Source organism: Chroicocephalus ridibundus, chromosome 15 (genome assembly GCF_963924245.1).
Source record: "Chroicocephalus ridibundus chromosome 15, bChrRid1.1, whole genome shotgun sequence".
Taxonomy (NCBI): Eukaryota; Metazoa; Chordata; class Aves; order Charadriiformes; family Laridae; genus Chroicocephalus; species Chroicocephalus ridibundus.
Genome location: NC_086298.1, coordinates 7,620,477 through 7,643,412, shown reverse-complemented (window position 1 = coordinate 7,643,412; position 22,936 = coordinate 7,620,477). Strand labels below are relative to the sequence as shown.

The window sequence follows — 22,936 nt, the reverse complement described above, 5'->3', positions numbered from 1 at the left end:
GAACTTACCCCTATTGTAAAAGTGGGGTTTAGTTCTGCCGTTGTTGATCTCCTGGGGCAGGGCTGGGCTCTGGGTAATGCTGAGGACAGGCGGAGGGAAGTTCGGTAACTCTTAGGGTTTTTGGCCACCCCTGCCTGGGTATCGCTAGAGACAAAACCACCCAGAGCCCTCCCAGGGCACACCTGGTCGGCAGCTGCACGCTCCCCACCTTCTCCCTGCCGGGGTCTGTGCTGAGGGACGCTTTGGTGACCGGGGCTGGACATACAGGGACAGCCACCGCCTTCCCACTCACAGAGGGGCCCGAACTAAAACGTGCACAGGAGATAAGAGGACTCTTTTGTTCCTTTCAGAATAATCAAGATTTAAAACAGAAATATAGAAGGGAAGTTGTAGCTGCAAAGAGACATTTTGATGTGCTAAGTTAGAGGCAGCAGGTTAAACCTACCTCCAAGAAACCTTAACACCAGGCAGCGGCTGAGCCAGTACCTGCAGCCGCTCCAGCAGGAAACTAAACTCTGGGCTGATTTTCCCCTAAAGGCAGGCACGGGGAAAAAGGTAAATGCAGCATTACGTTAAATGTGGCTACAGAGAGAGATGAACTCCTGCAATGTAAAGGATTTCAAACAAATAAGGGCTCGAGCTTACAGTCAGGATGAGGATGCAGGATCCTTCACAGTTGGTCGGAGTGTTTCCGCCTGCAAACTGGGATCTTTTTTGATGGTGAAACCTGACTGGTGGTTGCCCTTGGGAGCCAGGGACCGTGAAGCAGCATTGGGCCAGTGCCCCCGTATCCAGCAGTGCTGCGCGTCCCCGTCCTGGCACCACTGCTGCTGCCCAGCGAAGCCGTGCTGCTGCCGTCGGACGGAGCCGGGTAACACAGACAGAGCAAGTTGTGCACAGCTGACAAACCCGGCTAGCAGGCACGCTTATTGGGAACGGTGTTCTGGAGGATGCAAATGTTGGCGTTCATCCACTCACGGATGTGTGAGCCCTGTTTGTTCAGCCACAGCTCCGGCGTCGCAGCCAGGACTGACTTAAATTCCTCCTATTCAGCGTCCTGAAAACAAGACACTGGTACGAACTGGACAGCATGTACGTGACTGCAGAACTCGTGAGAAAAGACATGCTCTGAATAAACAGAAGTAAATAAATGCATTTTGGAAAAGATTTATGTAAAATATTCAGAGGAAAACATTATACTTGCAAATACTTATGCTTTTGAGTAACTTTACACTGGTAGATTAACCGACTCCAGTATAGTTATTCATGTACCTAATACCGAGTGTGCAAGTATTTGCTGACGCAGAGCCGTGCTTATGCTCTGGGAGAGAGAACAATGGTGCCTTTTCCTGGCATCCCGACTCTGCCAGGGTTTAAAGGTCCAGGCAGGGAGAAGTGCCCAAGCTGTCCCTGCTCTGTGCAGCCCCCTGGGCGCAGCAGCGGCTCCGGGCGGCTTCTCCGAGGGTAACACTGAGGCAGCAGCTTCACTGTGCTGGGAAGTGACTGTCCCTTTGGAAAAAATGTTATTGCCGATCGCACCACAGACACGTTGGGATATATCTTTGCAGTGTATCTTAGAATATTTCGTGGATACTAAGCAGCAATTAGAGTCTTCCTTTGGAATCAATTCATTTCCTACCGCCGTGGTAGCAGGGAGGATCTTATTGAAACTCTAGGATTTTTAATATTATTACACTAAAGACTCTCTCAGTATCAGCATCTCCGTGGGGGAGCATTAGCACACTGTAATGTGTAACAACTTCTCCAGTTCAGGAAATCTTGTTGTATTTGTAATAGGGCATTTGGGGCATATATTATGTATGGGACATATATTTCTCATTTCCACCAGGCATCATCTTTCCTTCTCTCTAAATTACTCTCCAAATAAAAAAAAAATGCATTGTATTCCTTATCACTCAAAATATATATATATTTTTTTTTTTTAATCTTTGGACCCAGCAGCCACTACCAGCCATCAGGGCTGTGTGCGGTGGAAGCCAGAAAGCCTCGGTCAAGCAGCGAGGGAATAGGGACGTAGTTCAGAATACCCAGTTATTACCCGGTTCAGCAAGCACTGGTCTAACATGCTTTACTAGAGAGAAGCACCAGCCAGGACAGGAGGAAGGTTTACTCCCAGCCCAGGGTTGTCTCTAGGAGTAAGTGGGACACCAGGAATCAGCTGTTGCTCAGTTCAGCCTGGCTAAAGGGATGTACACGGACAGAGAGTCCAAACAGGATGGAAGAAGCAAACCGTTATCCGGATGGGAAAAGAACAGACTAAACAGAGTTCCTCAAAAGATGACCAAATCTGAGCAAAAAGAAAATCAGGACTTTTTGGGAATTAGTGGTGTAGTTAAAGGCAGGATATCAGACAAGGATTCACCCAGTAACAGAGATGGACCATCCGTTAAACGTGCCACCCCTTCAGATGATACCTGATTTTGTCAGGGCAAAAGAGAAGTGGGAGGAAATTTGGGTGACATCATCTCTCTACAGAGGCCACATTTCCAGCACAAAGGAAACCGTGAGGCAGCATGTCATGGAAAACAGAGGAAAGCAGCTCAAGGAAAAGACATCCTGCCTGGTCCCTGCCCTGAGGGGACAACTGAGTGATGTCTGATAAGTGCTTTCAGGAGGGCTTTCAACTTGACCAGTGATAAAAACCCCTCCGAGCTGTGCTTCGCTGTCTTTGCTATTGTGAAGTTTGCCACCTTACCTTTGTGGAATCTCTCGCTGCACTTCACACCCACCACTTCTCAGTCTAGCCACAAAGGACAGGAGAACAGGTCACTGCCTTCCTCTTTAATTTACCTATAAATTAACATTTTTTCCTCACTCCTTTATTTTATTCTTCACCCCAGGATTTTTTCATTAGCAGCTCCAGCTCCTTCAGTCTTGCATCAAAGGCCATTGATGTCAACCCTTACACCAATCCTGCTGCTCTCCACGTTATGGTTGAGGACCTTCCTTGAGGTAAGGTGCTCAAAACCAAACGCAGGACAGCTGCAGCATTAGTTCGTTTGATTATGGCTCCAGGCCATGCTACTGCTCCAGGTTATGCTGTGATTTGCATGATCTGCCAATTTACTAAGCGTGTTCTCAATTTCGTCGCTGGCATGTGGTAATACTGAGCAGCACCAGACCCCTGCAGACCATCAGGTTAGGCAGGATGTGTTCTGAGCTGCTCGTAGCTTCTGGCTACCTGACCAGCCTGGCAAACGCTGACCTCTCTGGACCATGCTTATTATTCAGGCCACGGTGAGAGAGAGCATCGCATATCTTACTGAAGTCGAGGTAGCTCCCAAGGCTGCTTATCCCCTAACCCCAGGGACTGTTTACTCAAGAAGAAGAAAACTAGCTTGGTTTGACACCATTTGCCCTTCATCAGCACAGAGCAGCTGCTGCCCATCTCCTAGATGTAGTCTGTTTGGGGAGGAAGACTGAGGTTACGCTGACCACATTACGGTTATTCAGCTCTTTCCACCTGGTACGGCCCATCTCCCAAAGGCTGAAGGACGACAGCTCGCGCGGAGGGAGACCACCAGCCAGGAGAAGCTGCCGAGGAGCTTTCCCCCAAGCAGAGGTCAGTGGATGAATCGTTTTCTCCATGAAGTTTAATTTTCAGTGGCGTGGGGCTCGCTGACCCTGGGGCCCCGAGCCTGCTGGCACCGGCACGGAGCAGGCCGGGCCGGCTGCCCGGGGGTGCTGGGGTCCAGAGCCCCGCCGAGCCGGGGGTGGGGCCGGGCCGGGCGCGGCGGCGGCCTGCGGGGCCGGTTGCGCCGTGGGCCGTGCCCGGGCGGTGTGAGGCAGCGCCGGTGAGTGGGTGCCCCGTGGGCCGGGGGGGTTGGGGCGGCCGGGGTCGCGGTGCGGGGCGGGCCCTGGGCTCCGCGCGCCGCGCTCCGGCCGCCGGTGGGCGCGGAGCGGCGGGGGCCTGCGCGGCGGCGGCGGGGGAAGCCCGAGCTGCGCCGCTGCGGCCCCAGCCTCGCCGCTCCGCGGGGCCCGGCACGGCGCGCTCCGCCGGGCGAGGGCTGGGCGTGGGGCCGGGCCGCGGCCTGCCCGCCGCTCCCCGCCCCGCTCCGCTCCGCCCGGGCCCGCAGGCCGCTCCCCCGCCGCCGCCGCCGCTCCTCCCGCCGGGCCGCGCCGCGCCGGCCCCGCCGGGCGATGAGGAGCTGCTTCTGCCTGCGACGGGGGAGCCGCGACCCGCCGCCCGCCGCCCGGGCAACAGTTAAGTGTCCCCCGACCCGCCGCGGCCCCTCGGCGCGGCCCGGCCCGGCGCGGCCGCCGCGTTCCCGGGCGGGGGGCCGGGCGCCCGGGGCTCCTGCGGGGCGGTGCGTTCGAGAGCGGGGCCCGGCCCGGCCGCCCCCCCCCGGCCCCGCGGGGACCCGGCGGAGGCGCTCGCACGGCCGGGCCCCGGGCGAGGCGGGCGGGCCGGCCGAGACCCCCACCCGCTCGGGCGGCCCAGGGCCCCGCTCTGCGGGCCGGGGCAGAGCCCCCTGGGTGCCCGCGGCGGAGGGGCGGCGGGAGCCCCCCGGGCCGGGGCCTGCAGGCGCTCCGCGTCACGGAGGGGCCGCGCTGCCCGCCCGGCGAGCGGGTGTCCGGGCCGGGGTCTGGTCCGGAGCTGCCGGTGCCCCCAGGGAAGGTGGAAGGGCTCTGCTGGGGCTGGCGTCGGTAGCAGGGTCGGCGTCGGTGACCAGCGCTGGGGCAAAGCCCTGGTGACCTTGACGTGCTCAGGAGTCTACTGCAAGATATTAGTGACTGCTCAGAGAAAATAACAAAAACCCTGTGTTTTGCATGGTCTTTTGCTGCAAGTGCTTAGAGCGTGGGCTTAGTTGACTGCCCGCTTTTCTCACCAGTTCTCGGGTTTCTGCATATCTGGAGGTGATAATGTGGACACTCTCCTTGCAGTGCTGGCCGGAGCAGTGATACTGAGCTGCCTGTGTTTTATGTACTCGCCTCTTGTGTTATTGAGGCTTGTGAGCTTTCACTGTGGTTTCTGCAGAGGTTCTCAAAGATCCACCAAGCTTCAGTGTTTTCTCTGCTTTCTCTGAGCTAGGACATTGACAGTTTGGTCATGGCAACGCAAGCAGAGTCCTTTGCTGACACAAGACGGGCTGGGCTTCAGCAGGTGTGCAGCTGGTCAGGCTAAAATGCAGGTTTCTCCATCTTGTGTTTTATTTTAACTGAGTGAGAACGTGCTCACGTATATCTTAGTGGAGTCTGCGCATCATGTGGCAGGCTGGCAGTGTTGTCTCTGTAATTTTTAGCTGAGATAGCCTTACCCAGTAGATTTCCTCACCATATTGGGACAAAGGCTTAGTTTGAGCTTCTGGAGGTGTGAAGTAAAACATACAATGTTTCGGTCTTGTAGGGCGTGCTGCTCTGACAAAGTGAATCCCAGGCTCAAGGGTTCCTGTGGCCACCAGGGACTTATTCACACATGTGCCAAGATAGAAATAACTGAACTGAATGTTATTCAAATTTTGCTGCCCTGGTGCAAGGTCATCTGTCTACAGAAACCTATTTTGGTTTGAAATAGGACACTCTTCACAAATGTGTGTCCATAGTTAGAAGTACTGTGAAGCAATACAAGTTCTCGATTTTGCTCGTTCCATGACTTAAGTTCCTGTTTCCATGCAGTTTGGTCACAAATTGTAGAGATTCTGCAGCTGATATGGGACAGCTGTCTTGAAGATGGGAACCTGGGTGCAGGGGTGATTCCAGACATACCTTCATTTGGGGCGAAATGTGAAAGTGAAATCCTGCCTGCTTGTGATGGAGGCCTCCAGGGCCCTGACCCTGCATCCTGCCACGATCTCCTGTTTTTCTGATTGAAACTATGTCCTATTCCATGAACAGAAATAGAAAATTGGCTGGGGTTGTGTCCTGTTCCCGGACGCGGTGGGAGGACCGGGCATGCGGAGGAGTACGTCAGTGTAACTTCTAAGCAACCCGCGTTGTGCCAGCAGTACCTACCGCCTTTTCAAAATGATGGAGCGATAACCCGAGCATGTGAGCGAGGGTTTTAGAAGTGTGTCTGCTTTGGTTTGATGGGATTATTTCCTGCAGGGTGCAGGAACTCAGTGAGGTAGTTGATAATTTTTTTCCAGTTTTGCCTTAGCTCATACTTTTCTGCCTGTGGGAAGAGCAAGTCTGTGTCAAAGTGCAGGGCTTCTAGTTGAAGGAAGAAACAATAAGACCATTCTCTCTCCAAGTCACTTGCTATTTAACTTCAGAACTTGACCCGCTTTGCTGGCAGCGTGAAGCTTCTGTGGCAAATACATCATCAGGCCTGATCTGATCATGTACCCACCAGCTCTTGAACTTGCCTAACTTGTTGAAAAGGACCACCGAAAGGGAAAAATACTGTCCAAACTGTCAGTAATACATTTATTTCTGAAAACATGTTCCTTTGCTATATATGTGTCCCAGCCAAAGCCCAGCAGTGTGTGTGGTCAGTCACCTCAGTGGAATACTTGAAACGGACAGTGAAGCCAGCAGAAAAGTATGCCTAGGATAAACTAATAAAAGCGGAGATGAGCTAGCGAGAGAATGGGTGAGAGTGAGTGAAAGGGACGTGAACAGTCAGTTGTGGGGGTGCTGGGAGAAAGGGAGGCGTGTGGCTGCAGGACAGCCCCCTTGGGGGTGATGAGCTCCCCTGGGCTTTGCCGTCTCGGCAGGGTGCGGGACTCGGGGTGCTGAGGCAGCTGCCTGGAGCTGCGTTGCCAGGGCAGCACGGGCCCGTGTTGCACATCTAGGGAGCAGATGCGCTGTGCGGGTTGAAGGAGGTGCTGGAGGACCCAGAGCGGAGCACCAATGAGTGTTGTGTGGTGGGGGATCAAACTGAGACCCTGGCTGGACTGTACGTGTGTGGCTTTGTGACTAAATGTCACTGCCTGCTGCCTGTGCTCTTCTCCCCTGCCCGTACCTGGTGGCTTGCTGTGCAGGCTGGCAGCCTCTGGAGTCAGGGATGGCAGGGCAGGACAGTGCCGCTTGGTCTGATGTGTGTAAAAGGCCATCAGCCCGCTGGCTTCAAACTCCCTGGTGCAAAGGCTTCTGGAAGCCTGGTCGGCAGCTCTGTCTGCTGCAGGGCACCCCAGCACTGGTCTCTGCTGCCGCTCCGTGTGCTGCGGCCCGTGGAGCCATCGCTGCTGGGCTGGAGCAGGGGGCCTTGCTGCGCTGCTGAGAGAGCAGGATGGGGGCTGTGCCAGGGGCCTTTTGGGGCCAGTCTGGGTCTGCCACATGAAGCAAGTGGTTCCCCCAAACCCTGGGCGGGAGGAGGCAAAGAAGGTAAAGCAGGGCCTTGGCTGACGGCAGAGGGAAGAAGGCTGTGGGAGAGGCTGGCAGGGTCCCTGAAGGCCTCTGCTGCAGCCAGGCATCAAGATCCTTGAGACCCTTGTGCCTCCTGCCCCATGGCACGGCTGGTTTGAGGGGGCGGGAAGCGGGGAAGCGTTTGTGATAAAGCCAGCAGCGTGGCGGCTGCGTGCCAAGAGCCCGTTCTCTGCATCTCATCCTGCGGCCATCCTGCCTTGCTCTGCCATGTGCTGCTTGGGTCCGGTGCCAGCAGGATGCAGGGTGACTTTCTCTGGTGGAGGCACATCCTTTCCCTGCTGGCTTTGTCCAAGCAGTTCTGAAGCTTCTTCCTGCCCCAGGGCTCGCATCCGGCTTCTCTTTGCTGCCTGGGCGTGCTGGGGGCTGGATGTGGCCCTGCTTGAGAATGACCTCCAGGGAGCATGTTCCCTACTAATGGGAAAAATGTTCTTCTAATTGTTTTGGGCTGTTCCCAGAATAACCCCGCAGTGGGTGGAGTGGCTGAGGCCCTTCTGCAGAGCTCGGCAAAGGCCGCTTAGCACTGGATGGTGAAAGGCCGTCTCCTGGTCAGCTGGTTTGAGTTCTTGGCCACCATGATGTTAGGCGGGTGTATAGGTCAAATGTGTGTTGTTTAAAGAGAACTTTATTAAAATAACAAGCTGCCTAATAGGAGTATTTATAGAATCCTGCTCCTTAATTTAATCAGTTCTTTCAGTGTTTGTTTTTTATTTTTAAGTTCAAAGGCGGGATAGAAAAGAAACCAAACTTTGCAGGCACCCTGGGGGAGAAGGGCAATGTAACCGATCGTCTGTATGATTGCCCGGCCTGAGACTCCCCTCTGACCTGTGCAGAGTTCACAAAAACATTTATCGGAGTGCACAAACTGATTGCTGCTGCTCCGTATCTGTTCCAGATGCCTCCTTGGTGCCACCCTCCTGGGCGGAAGCTCCCCTGAGTGGGGCCCAGGCGCGGCAAAGCCGTGCAGTGCGGCAGTGGCCGGGGTAGGACGTGCCCACCAGCTCCTTTCCTGGGCGGATGCTCTGCCGGCTGTGGGCATGGTCTGAGCTCTGGGCAGAGGGTGCTGGCTGCGTGGAGCTCGCTGGGCCCTTGCTGTAGCGGGGTGGTGCTGCGGGCCCTGTGCCGGTGCTGCATGGCGTCTCACCCCGTGGCTTCCGCCTCCCGCCCTCCCGAGGCGGAAAGCCCCGTTCTCTGTGCTCGGCTGCTGCCGCCGCCATACAGGGTCTTTGTGTGAGCCGGCACAAAGTGGGGATTGATGCTGTGTCCCCTCCCCCTGCTGCGCTGAGTGGGACCGCAAAGGCCTCCGACAAAGGCACCCTTCTTCCTCCTGCCAGGCCGGGGGTCCCAGCCCAGCAGCACCAGGCCATGGGTAGAGGCACACTCCCCCCCTCCCCTCCCGACCTTGCAGTGGGGCTGGGGACCCCCAGGGCCTTGTCCCAGCTTTCCCCAGGCCAACATTGCTGCTCGGGGTCCTGCTGGGCTTCCCCGCAGCAGGCCCAGTGTGGCCAGCCGGACCATGGGCAGCATTTGGCAGCAGGTCCCCGGCCTGTGTTAATCCCGTCCCTGCCATCGCCACTGCGGAAGAGGAGGGAGTGTTGGGGCTGCCTGGCCACCAGGGCTTTGAGGGGGCTCAGCCCCTCTGCTTCCTCCCCTGAGGTGAGGTGTTGGTGCCATCCCGGCCGTCCTTGCCTCTGCAGAGCAGCTGGCACTTAGGGCAGGTTTGGTGGAGGCCAGAGGTGCCGGGGAGGTGGATCTGTTTCCCCTTGGTGCAGCTGTGCTGGAACCTGCTGTGCGGTGCTCTTAGTGTGCTGGGGAGTGTCCTCACTTACCTGGATTTCAGTTCAAAATGGCCTAAGAGAAGCTCCTATCAGCATTCATTATCTCCCAGCTCCTCCCGATGTGTAATAACAAGTCATTGCATTATTGAGAGTGACTTGGAAAAGTTTCAGAAAACGTGCATCTGTATGAAGAACAGATTGTGAGTTCTTCCTTAAATTCACATTATGTTTGCTTGATACTGCGCGTTTAAGGCAATGGGTTCTGGATTATTTGCAAGGTATCTGGCCGAGCCGGTGGAGCAGCGCAGGCAGCGGTGCGAGCTTTTTTGGGCTGTGCCGGTGCCGCTGGCGTTGCTGTGGCAGGGTCCTCTGCTCCTCGCCCGCCCTGAGGACAGGGAGCCCTCTGGGAGGGGAGGCTGAGCCCCTGTGACTCGGTGTGCGCTTCTAGTCATGCTTCGGAGGCTTCAACTGCGTAGGGAGCAAAGTGGGACTGCATTGCTCTGTGCCTGCTGGGTGCTTGTCTAGGTGCCGAAGCAAAGCTCTCTCCTGGGTTTGGTTCACCGGCAATAGTGTTTTCCCCATTACTGGTCACTAGCTTCTGTTGCTTTGGACTCCTCAGGTAGTCTGGCTGTTGGTGTGACATTGTTATTATTTACATAGGGCCCAGACTTGCTCTTTTTTATTGCCTGCAGCACGATGTTTGTTCTGACTGGGCATTGTGAAGTGTAAACCCAGGTCCCACTGGCACCAGCACTCACCTCTGCCTTTTCTAGAAGCAGTAAGTAACAAGCTGTCTACATGGCCTAGAAATGCTGGGGTTTAATTGCTCTGAGGAGGGAATTGAATTAGGTAGCTCTGGTTCACGGCTTGTCTGGCTGCGCAGCAGTGACGCTTGTTTACACAAAGCACTGCCCTTTTATCTCGGGGTGCGTGGGGGGCGGTTTCCTGGGGCATTCCTGCCTGAAAGCCAGAGAAGACTTGCCCTAACTGGCTGCCTCTGCAGGAGACCACATGCTCAGGCAGTGGCACCTTTCCCCGTTCTCCTCCTCAGCGAGTTGTATGAGCAGCTCTCTTGTTCTCTCCTCCTGCTTCCTGCCACAGCATCTCTCCGGAATTAGTTGGTCTTACCTGCTTCTATCCCCCTGTGCATATCCCCCTCCCCTGAAGTACTTGGTGATGGCTCCCTTCTCCTGGAAGATGCTCAGGCTTCTTCAAGGCCTCTGTCTGCTTTGCATCAGAGCATCCCGTGCTGCTTCATCTGTGTTCCCCTGGTGTTGAGGCTCTCTGCAGCAAGTGCGGTTTCGCATACAGCGCCAGATACATCTGTGCTGCTACATGAAAATGGTCTGGTTCAGGAGGGTGCGATGGGACTGACAACTCGCAGGGGAACCCCCAGCGTGTCTAACACCCGCAGTGGATGGGCAACCTCCCAATGAAGGCATTAGGAGCAGATTTCTTGCTGCTTAAAATGGCAGAGCTGCTTCAACCAGCCTGACTCAGGGATGAAATTTGCTCTCTGTTTGGGAGGAAAGGGAGTGAGCTTGGGTTTTCCCATCGTTGCTAGATGGAAACCAGCCCATGCTAAGTATCCTGGAAACATCAAAATTAATCTCAGAAGGGGCTGCTGGCCCAAATTCCAAACCTATTGGGCATTGCACAAATGTACCCTCTTATCAAAAGCAAATGAAAGTGCAGAAGGTGTGTCTGGCCTAATCCTCTGTTTGACTTGGCAGTCTGTGGTGTGTCAGCACAGGCACTGTGGCATGCATGTAGGCTCTCGGTGCTCTCTGTCTTCTGCTGCGGTATGCTGCCGAGCAGCCCGTTAATTCTAGTCCTTTCTTTCAGGATCAGTCCATAATGCCTGAAGTGCGAGACCTCTCAGATGCCTTGCCCGACTTGCCGATGGATCCCATCACGGGTGTTGGTGTGGTCGCATCCCGGAACCGAGCACCGACGGGTTATGATGTAGTAAGTAGAGCTGTTTCAGCTGCTGTTGCTAATGCTTTGGTTCTGCACTAATGAGGCTTTACTTCGCTGGGAACAGCATCTCTTCCAGAGAGGGCTTGCCTTCAGATGTGTACTTTAAGAAGTAATTTGATATCCAGCTGCCCACCTCTCAGCCCGCAGCACTTAGTGCCTTCCCTCAGTGGAGGTTTGTGGGTACAATCGTGCTACTTCATCTGTGCCACTCCAGAGGAGTGTAATTACCTGGAGGAGGGGTTTTCAGAAACAGCTGGCCACTGTGGCATGCAAATTTAATAATCCTAGTAACATTCATCCTGGAGGAGTCCTAAGTATTGCACAAATTATATCTCTGAATAAATGGATCCCGCATCAGCTGTTTAATCCCACATATCAGCGCTGCACAATGATGATGAGAAGCTCCAGAGTGGGAAGCAAAGGGTTTTGTATCCAGCTGAAACTGCAAAGATGATTTTGATGGACAGGATGCAAACCTCTAAACTAGGCTTTGGCAGGAGGCTGGGAAACAGGAAAAAGCAGCTGGATACAGCAGAGCTGACTATGTGAATGGATAAAGGGAGGTCACTGTTTAGCAGCTGCTTGTTCCTTGGAATAGTTGTGGTGTAACCAACAGCGTGATTTTTCTCCCCATAGACTAGTGTCCCAAACAGTGAAATATCATAAATACTGACCTTGCAGAGCTCTATATAGAAAGATTTGGCCCGTAGTCCGTCTGCTCACCTCTCTCTGTATCCTGTTCCAACTGTGTGACATCACATCTTGGTTTTCCAGAGTCACACAGCTTGCGTGGGCGGGAGTGGAAACCAGTTGACCTGGGGCTTTGCTCACACCTTTTCAGCTCTGGATCATTGCATACCCTGTTCAGTGTGAGAAGGAAGAAAATGGATCAGGCTGAAGTAAGGACACGAGGGAGGGAATTGTGAAAAGGCTCCTTAAAGACCTGGAAGGTTTCTGCATTTACTGCATTTTTCTGAGTGTTGATTACCTGTGTGAGCCAGGCTGTGTAATTAGCTGCTTGGCCTGATAAAGGAGCACGGGACAATGTGAGAGTTGTGATAACAGAATTGCATTCTGCCTAAATGACTGGGCAGAGAGAGCGTTCACCCCAGATAGCCTGTCTGTGGTTTAATAGGGAGCTTCAGCGCTAACACAGTTTAAACTAAACAAGATAAAAGAGTCTTCCTGTGGCTTAATCCAATTATGGTGGTGTTGTAATAATGCTTGTGAATGTGGGTCGCTCTCTCCTAGGGGGCATGGGGAGGAGGCTGCCTTTCCTCTGGTTCTTCTGCCTTCCTCTCAGTTTACAAGGAGCTCTCCTCTGACCCTGGGGCCAGCAGTGCCGGCTGCAGGCCGTGGGGAGGTGCCTGCTGTCTGCATTTGGCTTACCCCAAGCATGGCTTCCACACGCTTACTCCTTCAGCCTCGTGTACAGCAAATCAGCAGTCCGGCTCTGCGCCTGGATGCTGTGAGCTGCGATTGGAGTCCTTTCCATACACGGCACCTGCAGTGATGGGGCCGCTCTGAGTGCCAGCCTCATGCGACAGGGTGTCCTGGTGCCCAAACCCATGGGGCAGTGGCTTACAGGGCTGTGCTCTCCCTGCCTGGGTGTCTGGGAAGGTGGCTCCTCTGCGTGAGTCAGGGCTCTGGAACAGCATGTGTTATGTGGGGTTGCCACTGCCCTGTGACTTCTCTGGAAGCCAGGTGTAAGTTGAATGCCCAGGGGATGTCCTGCTCCGTTTTCCAGGTTCTCATGGAGCCCTGGGGTTCGGCATACCGCCCAGCTGGAGTTGGTGTTGCAGCAGAGCCCAGGGTACCAGACCTGGGGGAATCTTGGTGAATGGGTCGGAGACCTTTTTCCCCCTCAGTAGTTTTTTAATTACTCAGAAACCTCCATTGCCTTTGTGTCTGCTTAGGAAACAGCTACTGATGGTTGTAATGACTAGCCAGGTCTTTTAACAGCTGAAGCACCAAAGACTTGATTTTGCCAAAATGTACAGAGTGTGTCTGAACTTAGATTCCTGAAAATCTGCCCAAACTGGCAAGACTGAGCGCATGGGTGGGGAGGAAAGGGAGGAGAGGTAGGAGCAGGCAGCCTGGGGTAGGAGAGAGGTGTGGTTGCTGTGCAGTTGCGTTGCTTGCTGTGAGCTGAACACCAGCTCCATGCTGGGGTTTGCTCTGGGGCGAGCGCTGAGCGTGCTGCTCACCCAGGGCCGGCCCCGTGCTCCACCAGTGGGGCAGACCCATGCCGTGGGGCAGGTGGTTTAGTGGGTCCGTTTGCCAAAGGCCTGTTCTGCATTAGCAGTAACCCCATACTGACTGCTGGGCAGCAGGTAGATCACCCCACACTTGGAGGGTCACCTTCTTACTGGATGTCACTCCATCGAGTCCATCTGTTTGTGGCACATGCTTGAGGAGTGTCTTCCCCCACCTCCATGAGGAGAAGGACCATTCCTTGTGCCTGGGGCACTGGGTGCCCAGTGTTGGGTCCTCCATCCCTCACGTTCCTTGCCTGTTTGCCAGGTTAAGGGGGCAGTGAGCCAGGGCTGCACAGCACCCGTCCTGCTGGGCAGGTCTCTGGACCTCTCCAGGTTGGCTCCTTTCCATGTTGCCCCACCGAGGGCACGCTGCCATCCTGTGCTGCCCAGGCTCTGGTTCGAGAGTGGTGGGGATCCTCCTTGCCTGCAGGAGCCCAGCAGATGATGTAAGAAGTTCCTGTTTATATTGCTCTGTTTTCTTTCCGCATGAGTTTTCTGACAAGTTAATGCATGCTTACATTCTGCAGGCTTGGAAAAAGTCTTCAGCAGGATGATGCGGAGGCACAGCGCTCAGGGTTAATTGCTGGGGACATCGCCTGCGACTGTTGCATCTCGACAGAAGCAGAAATGGTTTTGCTGGTGTTCCCGCAGGGCCCTGGGGCTGGCGAGCCCTTACCCCCGGCTGCTTTTTGCTCCGGTGCTCCAGGGGCATGGTGCGACCTGCCTGGGGCTGTCGGGGCAGGCAGCTGGGCAGCGACCGGCAGCTCAGCTGGAGGGGCCCGAGCGGCTGCTCGGCAGGGACCCTGTCCCCAAGGGGCAGCGCTTTGGGCCAGGCCTGGCACTGCCGGGAGCCGAGGACCCGGGTCCTGCCATTGGGTGCCGGCGGTGCCCGGCTCCCACACTGCCCAGGCCAGCCATCGGGCAGAGGCAGGAGCAGGAAGGGGACTGCTGCGTCTCCCTGGAGATGGGTCGGGTGCCACACTGCTGTGTCTCCCTGCAGAACCATCTTGGGTCTTTTTACTAGATATTTGATGGTTTAGAATGGCAGGGTTGTTCCTAACAGGATGTGTGGTGTGTGTTGGAGTTTTGGGGGTTTTTTTCATCGTTAAGTCAGAGTAAAGCAGTGCCAGGCCTCCCTCCCTCCAGAGGGGCGGCAGTGTCAGCGTGGGGGCCTTTCGAAGGTCTCGGCCAGCTGTGATCCAGCTGTGCCCTGGGCAGTGGGTTGTAGAGGAGATGATATCAACTGAAGTGATGTACTTCCACCTCAGAAATTATTTGGTATTGTTGTTAGTAGCGTAAACTTCCTAAAGCTTACAGAGGTTAGATAAAAAGCACACTTGACAGCAACTTGCATAGCACCAATTTTACAGCTGCAGGGTCTATTGCTGCCTGTTGAGTTTTGAGCATCTTTAATGTGGGAACAAAGAAAACAAAACTGATTAACACAAGGAAAACTGAAACAGAGAACTCAAATCGTATTAATTAACAAAGTGATTAAATCTGATTGTATTCCCTCAAACTGTTTCTGACAAGGGCTGGAGTTCAAGCTAAGTGTCCCTATATGCTAACAGTTTTTCTAAGCAGTCTGTTTTCTGAATATCTTTTCACTTACCCATAGTGGAGGGAGATGCATGTGGATTTTATATAAACTAACACTTAAGGAAAGTTGAATTCAAGGAATAATAAAGAAACCCACCAAAATCCTTAAAATTTTACTGTTTAAAAATAATGCATGTTTTTTGCAGAAGCCTGACTGCAAAAGCCGTGTGTGCTTGAGCTGAGCAGGGGCTTGTGGACAGCAGTTGCCGAAATGTGAAGAGCAGCCAATGCACTTCGCTTCCTTTGCTGATCAGACCATAAACATGCTTTTCTCTCCCGCACTTTGGATAATTGGAGGGTCTTGTCAGCACACATCTCTTGCTTCCTGCGCCCTGCGCAGGGTCTCTGCTCGACAAAACATGGGTGCAAACAGCAACAACGAATGTCAGCTCTTTGTTATCAGGCTGCTCTGGGGCCGAGGTCTTACTCGACTCAGTAAGATTAGACTTGGAAGAGCTGCAGCGGGGCCGTTTGCCCCCATCTGAGAGGCGTTAGGCAGAAGTTCAGCTGTGCTTCTGCGTAGCTTCAGACCACACTAGTCTTCTGTTGGGAGCCATCAGTCGGGCACTAGTCTGGTGGGGCGATGTTATTTCTGCTACCCTCCTCCTTGTGTTTTCCCTCTTGTTTCCTCTCTTATTCAACAACAAACCTTTTGGAGCAGAGGCTCGTAGAGCTCACACCTTGCAGGGCGAGTGCCCAGCTGCGGACAGAGCAGAGCCTTTTCCCTGGGCGTGGGGCTGCCTTGTGCCCACCGCTTGAGTCAGCTCGAAGGTGAGATCTTCTGCCGCTCTCTTCCTGCTCGTGCCTGCGTCTCTTCGGTGGAGGGCTCGGGGTCTGTTTCCTTTGCCCTCTGTGAGGTGTGCGCCACTGATTCACTCGTGGGGTTGCATTGGAGAGGGACATTCGCAGGGTGCATCCTCGCACATGGCACTGCTGCTCAGTCTGCGCCTGAGCAGGGCTTTCCCCAGCTGCTGGAAGCAGCTTTTGGGCCTGGGAGCCGGAATTCGTCAGTGGCTTTTCTGTGAAGAAAATACCGAGACTGGGCAGTTTCTGTGCTTTGTCTACACAGAGCCCTCCTCTTCTCAGCCTGCCCCAGTGTGCCCTCGCGTGTAGGGTGGTAATGAGAGCCTCGATATGCTGACTTTTCCAAACTGTTGTTTAGAGCCTGTAACCAAAGTTGCTGTTGCCTCATTAGAATAGCCTTTGTCAGAGCATCTTTAATCAACGGCCTCCCGAGAGGCAGCTTTTTTAGAACTTCTTTTTATACCTCCTCTTGGAAGTTCTTTGCACCGCACCTCGTGAAGAAACTAATGAGATGCTGTGAGAGTTCGGGCTACCGTTAATTAGAAGAGGTCTGAGGAAGAAGTACTGCACATATATTAACTTTATCTTGGCTCACATGTCTCCTCTCTCCCTCTGTCTCTTCTTTGCAGGTTGCACAAACAGCAGATGGCTTGGATGCTGACCTCTGGAAAGATGGCTTATTTAAATCCAAGGTCACACGATACCTGTGCTTCACAAGATCATTTTCAAAAGAAAATGTAAGTGTGTTTGCTGAGTGCCTGCATGATTTGCATCTGTGCCTGGTATGCTCTTACCCATAAGGTGATTCATTTTATGGAGCCAATTATAATTCAAGCAGGCATTTCACTGAGTTTGGGTGAGTCAGGAGGCAAACTGCAATGGCTAGGTATTTGCATTTTGTCTATGTTCTTCATGGAAAGAAATTGCTGGCAAAATCGGCAATAAAAGCAGCAGAAAAGGGAATGCTTGCATTTCAGCAACCCCCTCACGACAGCATTTCCTGATACAGCAATGGGCACTTCACGCTCATCCTCCTGACGAGTTTCTAACTCTACCTAGAGAGGCAAATGCTGCAGGTAGTGTTGATGAAGGAAATGTTAGTCTCTGAATCCAGGGGCATCACAGATTTTTCTGTCGGGTTAGCATTTCTTTTTATGTTGTTTTTTGGTGCTGATTCTTGAAAACTTGCCCATGTTGTGCGTTTGCTACCACGCTCTTGTAATCTTCCAGTGTGGCTATTAAGCATAAGTTAATTTCTGATTAGTGGCGCTTGTCTGCCCACATGTTCTGGAAGAGAGGAGGCCATGTGCAGTGAGAGCCTGATGCCTTCTACTGTGTTTTTGGTTGAGGCTAGTGTGAAAACTTCCTCTTTTCTGGAGGAACGATTTAATTCTACAATGAATGCACTCCATCTAGTGGGTAATCCTGCTTTTCGTCGTGTTTTGGTTATTCACAGTGACTCAGTTGTCAGGGTATGGAGATACCACTTTGTACTCATGCTTTCACCAATGACAAGAACAGAAAAGCGACTGCGACTTCAGAGGCTGATCGTGGGTCCTGACAGGAAAGCCGGGGGCTGCCAATTTGCAGCGTTTGACCTTTATTCCATCCGCTTCCCTGCTTGCCTCTAGATTAAAATAAAGCTCCAGAGCTATGGGAAATATCACTTCCTGGGGAGAATGGACAATAATTGTGCTTTTCATCCTGGAGTACCTGCAATAGCAGGAATAATAGCCCCAGAATAGGCAGGGAGGGTATTAAACAGAAAGATTTGTGATGGTTTGAGTATTAAGTTTATCTGTGGCTACCTTAAATGTGAGGTTGTCAGAAATAATTACAGGATAGTAGCAACTGCTGGCTACCAAAGACAATGCAAAAACCCTCCGTGGGTCCCTGTTGGGCTTTTGGCACGAATCCTCTGCTCGGCACGGTTTGGGAATATGTTCTTCATATTGATGAGGAGTGAATTAAAAGGAGTGTGGTGGAGCACTGCCGGTCCCAGCTGCCCAGCAGCCTGGTGTGTGAGCTGTGGCGCGAGTCGCTGCGTCCCGCACGCGGGTTCTTTCAAGCCCTGCATCACTGGCACACTAGACCCACGGGCGCTTCTGGCAGCGCTCCTGGGCAGCAGCCTGCGGGCACCGCTGCCTGTGTTCGGTTCACTGTGTGGTTCACCGTGGGCCATACCCAATGGATAGCAGTGGGCTGATGGGCTGGGAGAAGGAGGGGACCAGACCAGGGGGGAACAGCCTTCTCCCCTTGTGCAGGGAGCAGCATCCTTGTCCCCAGTTAGCCCAGCAAGAGCTTTCCCTCCCCTCCCAGTCCTCTCCAGCCACGCAGGGGCACAATGTGCTGCCTGAGTGGGGACCTCAGTGGGTTAAAAGGCCTTTGTCCTCTCCAGTAGCAGTGTCCTCATCCAGGACGGAGAGGCTCCTCTCACCTGGGCACTGATGTGGTGCTGTGCTTTCAGTTGGAAGTTTTACTGCTCAGAGTTTTTTTGTTTTTAACAAAACACTGGGAACTATTTGTCCTAAAGAACACATTGTAGTTAGCAGAGTTAACGCACCTCAGGTTTATAACGGAGACGGTCTGTAGTGTGTCTTTATCAGAATCATCATTCTCAACAGCTTCCAGTATTTGACAGATTATGAGGACGTTGCTGGTGTTTGAGTGTCATGGTGAGAAGACCCAGAGTGGTGCATCTCTCAAACAGGGAGGCTTTGTGCCCTTTTCTCCTGGGTGTGTGGCAGAGCATCGGTGCTGACTCCCCGCGTTTCCGCAGCTAACGAACTTATCAGAGGCATCTCTCCTACCTGTCTGCTGTTGATGGAGGAATGATGGTTGGTTCAGCTGGAAGTTGCACGCTGATGTAACACAGCCAGACAGTTTGGATAAATAAAACACGAAAGATGATTCAGCAGCGACCACTTCTACTATTTGCTGTGCCAGGACCATGTTAACTGATACATTGAGGCTTTGCAGCATCCAGCGTTGCTCGCTCTGAGCTGCCCTGGCCAAAGTGGGGGCTGAGGCATGTGGGGGCTGCCTGGCCTTGGCCACTTTGCACGAGTGGGACAACTCCTTGCCAGGAGGGCGTGAAATGCAGAACCTCCAAAAAATCAACTCAGACCTGATCTCCCCTGCAAATTTAAATATGTTTTAAGATAGTTCAGTGTAATAATCAGAGAGTGGAGGTTTGCCTGAAATACTCTGCCAGATAAAAAACTAAAGGAGATACTTAGCAACCAGTAGCAGTAAAACACGCTGATGTGGTTTGATGGCTTAGGATGAAATTTTAATTGTTCTGTATTGCATTTCTGTTTATAAAGGCTGTGCAGTAACTACAGTGTTTTTCTTCCATACGTGAATCCAGATTATTGGCAGCAATGCTGGCTTTAACGAGAACTGCAAAGAAAATCTGGTCTCTAAACAATTGTGGAGGCTGTCATTCTGAATTGTGTTTTGAGCTCTTCAAGCCTTGATTAATAGGACGAGGCATCAGTTCAGAATTCATATGGACTCCAAATGAAGTTCTTTGTTCCAAATGGCCTGCTCTTCTGGAGTGCGCCTGCGTTTGGAGCTAGAACCATGTCTATTCAGTACTAATTAGCTAATGCATGTAATAACTTTGGCTGTGTCTGCATGAACCGTCTTCCCGTAATGCTTTCTGCTGTTACTGTCACGGAAATGTCATGTTGCTATTGTAGATGTAAAGTGTGTGAGAACTCAGGTGACCTGCTTAGTGGGTGAGTTGGTGGAGGTAATACTTTGAACTGCCATGTTTTCAAAGAGAGGAATTTGCTTGTGCTTCCGAGGATCCAGAAGTATGGCAGCGGATGAGGTGTGAGAATCTGTAAATGCTGAAAGCTGTCCGGTATCTCCTAATCAATCATCATGTAGTTCCTGCAGAGAGGACAATTGCAAGTGTTGGCTTGGTACCTCCTTACCATTTTTTAAGTTGGTGGCCAGATACAATGACAAGGTGTTTTGGGGCTCAGCAGGTGAGAAAAGCTGGGTTTGAATTTGGTGAAATTGTCATAGTCACCTATTTATTTTTTCTCTCCAAAGAGTCATTTAGGCAACGTCTTGGTTGATATGAAGCTCATCGATATCAAGGACACTTTACCTGTGGGCTTCATCCCCATCCAGGAGACCATCGATACTCGTAAGCTGGCGTCTGTTCTCCAGTCCCGTGCCTTGGGAGCAGCTGCTGCATGGGTGCCTGTGGGTTGGGTGGTGGAGGGCTGTGTCCCGGGCAGAGGGATGCTCCCAGCCCTGCTGCTCTCTGGGGTTCCGTGTGCATGGCTGGGGGCAGCTCTGGGCTGCAATGAAACAGCAGGGAATGGCTGCGCTTGCTGAGAGAAGGCACAAGTGGAATGTCCAGGGAAAATACCATCCTCATTTCTGTGAGGCAGAAATGGCTTTGCTGCAACGTCTAAGCCAGCAGTTCCCAAACAGTGTATTCGGATCCCCTGAGACTCACGGCAGCTGGAGCCAGGTCTGGAGCAGCACTCTGCTGTCAGCAGGCGTGCAGGGCTCTGGGCTTGCGGCATGGAGGAGGCTGGGGACGAGCCCCTGGAGCTGCGTGTGGAAGGGCGGCAGCACACCATGCGCGGGTGCTGAGTCTACAGCTGCTACTCAAGAGCAGGGCCAGTACCAGGGCTCGTCAGTAATGAAATCCAGCCTAGTTGTGAGTGGAAAGGAGTTATACGAGCCTGCTTTGCAGGGAATAAGTCATCTGGGTCTGCAGCAAATGAGGATGGTTTTTCAGTCACTACTGACCTGGTTCTGATTTGAACTGTGAGCTAGAAGTGAGAGGCTCTGCAGCCCGTTTCCCACTCCCCTGGGTCCTCCCCTTTCCCTGCAGAATTCCTGGGCGCGTGTGGTGCAGGGAGGAGTTGTCAGAAAATCCTGCTCGCCCTTGGGAGTGCTGGACACTTACCGTGTCCTGCTGCAATTCTTGTGAAAGTCCTGGTGGAAAGGTGGAATGAAACTTCATAACTAATTTAAAATGCATTGGATTGCGACCCATACAATCTCTACAGCAGAGGCATTGTCTGTATTAGTGAAGTGGTGCGTATACCTGCCTCTGTTAGGATGAATGAACACATTTCGATTGACTGTTTATAATACGTTTACTTAAAATTAACTCTGGTTAAGCATGTGTAATTAATGAATCCAGCTCCTAAACCAAGTTTGCTACAGACTGCAGACTCTAGCCAAGTGTGGAAGAGACAAACGCAAACAGCCAGCTTTGCACTTACTGTGAAAGTCAAATAAGAGGCACTGATTTTGTTCGGGGTAAAATTTGTGGTTGTATGTGTTTCCGTGATCTAATCTAAGTGACAGTTGACTTGTAGTAAGTATATTAAATATAGTAATCCTTACTAGGTTTTGACAAAATTTTCAAATGTGGAAGCCTTAAATGCTGGGCTCCTAAAATCAGTTTTAGGCACTTCAGATAAAAGCCCTAGCTTTCCAAAGCAGGAGAAGACTAGACTTCAGGGGTGCAGGTATTTACCATCTCTAAAAAGCAGCACTGTAGCTGCAAAGCTGCATGCACAGATGCTGTATTGTGACACACCTCGCGCTGCCTGTACATTTACTGGTGCTGGTGTGACAGCAGATTTCAGAGGCCGGGATGGATTGCTTTCTCCGATGTGTGGATTACAAAGCAGGAGGAGCCTATAGAGACAGGGCTGCTTGCCATCTGTTGAAGTGAGAGCACATTTTTAAACTGGAGGATATTTTTTCATATTAAACTGATGGGGTTTTATTTTGCAGGCATTTGTTTTGTACTTGTTGGTTGTTTCCAGATTTTCATTCAGTATCTGCACTTTAGATTTTCAGTTTATCAATAGACTTCTGTCGTGCCTTTCAAGTGCCTGTGCTCACAAATAGAAACCTCACCTTGCTCCCCTTGAGACTCTCGCAGACTCTCTAGGGTGAGGTAGAGCAATGGTTTCCAAGCACCACAAATCTGTCTGTGTGCCAGCACCACCCGTCGTCGTGCGGCTGACCCATAGCTGGATGTGGATTGTATCTGCATGCAGGCAGACAGCGTGCATATGCATGAATTCATTATACAGATAAGCCTGAACTCTGATGGGCTTGAGTTTTTCTTGATGGATAACATGGACGCAAGTGAAATTGCTGTGAGGTGCACAGCAGGAAAGGGCCGTGCAGCAGGTTCACCCACCCTCTGAACACAGGGCAGTGCAGCACACGTGCCCCGTAGGAGGTCCTAGCAATTACTGCTTTGTAAATCTGGTTTATTCCTACAAAGATACCAGGGCAAACACGGCGGGAGTATCATTTCAGTGCTCGCTGAGTCAGGAGAGGTCATTAGCACTTAATATGCATGCGATTTGGGCAGAGAGCTTTTACTGTTAGCCCCTCTGCACGTCAGTCTGCTTTTCTGCCTGTTCCTCCTCTCGGTTTGGTTGGCTGTTTGGAAGCACTTGGCAGAATAAACTGACCGGTTGTGTCAGCAGCTTCCAGGAATGTTCCTAGAGGTGATGCTTGTGGGAGGAATATTTAGATACGACTATCCAGGCTGGTAAGGCAAACGTTACCTTGGAAAGAGAAAGTGAATGTGAGAAGTACGTGGAAGCGGAAGAATCACCTGCCGTGTCTGTTCTGTGGCGCAGTACGCTGTGGCATACGTGATGTCTTATCTTCTCTGCAGAGGGTAGTAGGGAGTATTGGTTTATCGCAGTGCCTAATAACAAATCTCACACAGTGTGCAGAGAGCTCCTGATAGGAAATTTCTCCAGTCACTGACTGGCACTGCACTGTCTGGTTTGCTGACATATATCTGTTCTTTGGCTCCAGTTCCTGCCATAATTACCTGCCTAATATCTGGAGAGACAATAAATAACACTTATACCCTAATCTTGCATAAAAACCACCCTCTGTCCTGGGTTGTTTTTGCAGAAGAAATAGCTTTCAGAAAGAAGAGGCTGTGCATTAAATTCATCCCTCGAGATTCTACAGAGGCAGCGATCTGCGATATCCGAATCCTGGGTAGATCTAAACAAGCCCCTCCTCAGTACACCTTCATAGGGTAAGTGCCCCTCGCTCCAGAAGCTGTTGTCATGAATTCGGTTGTGCAAAGGCTCGGCACCCTGTTTTCCTGTAATTACTAAGTAGTAGGTTGTAAGAGCTGAAGCTTGTCATTAGAAAAGTCTACAT

General features: G+C 52.3%; 1 protein-coding gene across 6 annotated transcripts in view; it reads left to right on the top strand.

The window, feature by feature from the left end:
• Positions 1 to 3,697: 3,697 nt before the first annotated feature.
• The window catches only part of MVB12B (multivesicular body subunit 12B), a 61,097-nt gene continuing 41,858 nt past the window's right edge, over positions 3,698 to 22,936 (top strand). The window contains exons 1-6 of one of the 6 annotated variants that reach the window (XM_063352775.1): positions 3,698 to 3,815; positions 9,797 to 9,882; positions 10,950 to 11,072; positions 16,375 to 16,482; positions 19,811 to 19,907; positions 22,679 to 22,808. In XM_063352775.1, the coding sequence (XP_063208845.1) occupies positions 10,962 to 11,072; positions 16,375 to 16,482; positions 19,811 to 19,907; positions 22,679 to 22,808 (446 nt within the window). In that variant the 5' untranslated portion in view covers positions 3,698 to 3,815; positions 9,797 to 9,882; positions 10,950 to 10,961. Of the gene's footprint in view, positions 3,816 to 4,042; positions 4,225 to 4,468; positions 9,883 to 10,949; positions 11,073 to 16,374; positions 16,483 to 19,810; positions 19,908 to 22,678; positions 22,809 to 22,936 lie in introns of those variants that run through there. The other 5 variants (XM_063352772.1, XM_063352774.1, XM_063352776.1 and 2 more) reach the window with 5 other exon arrangements.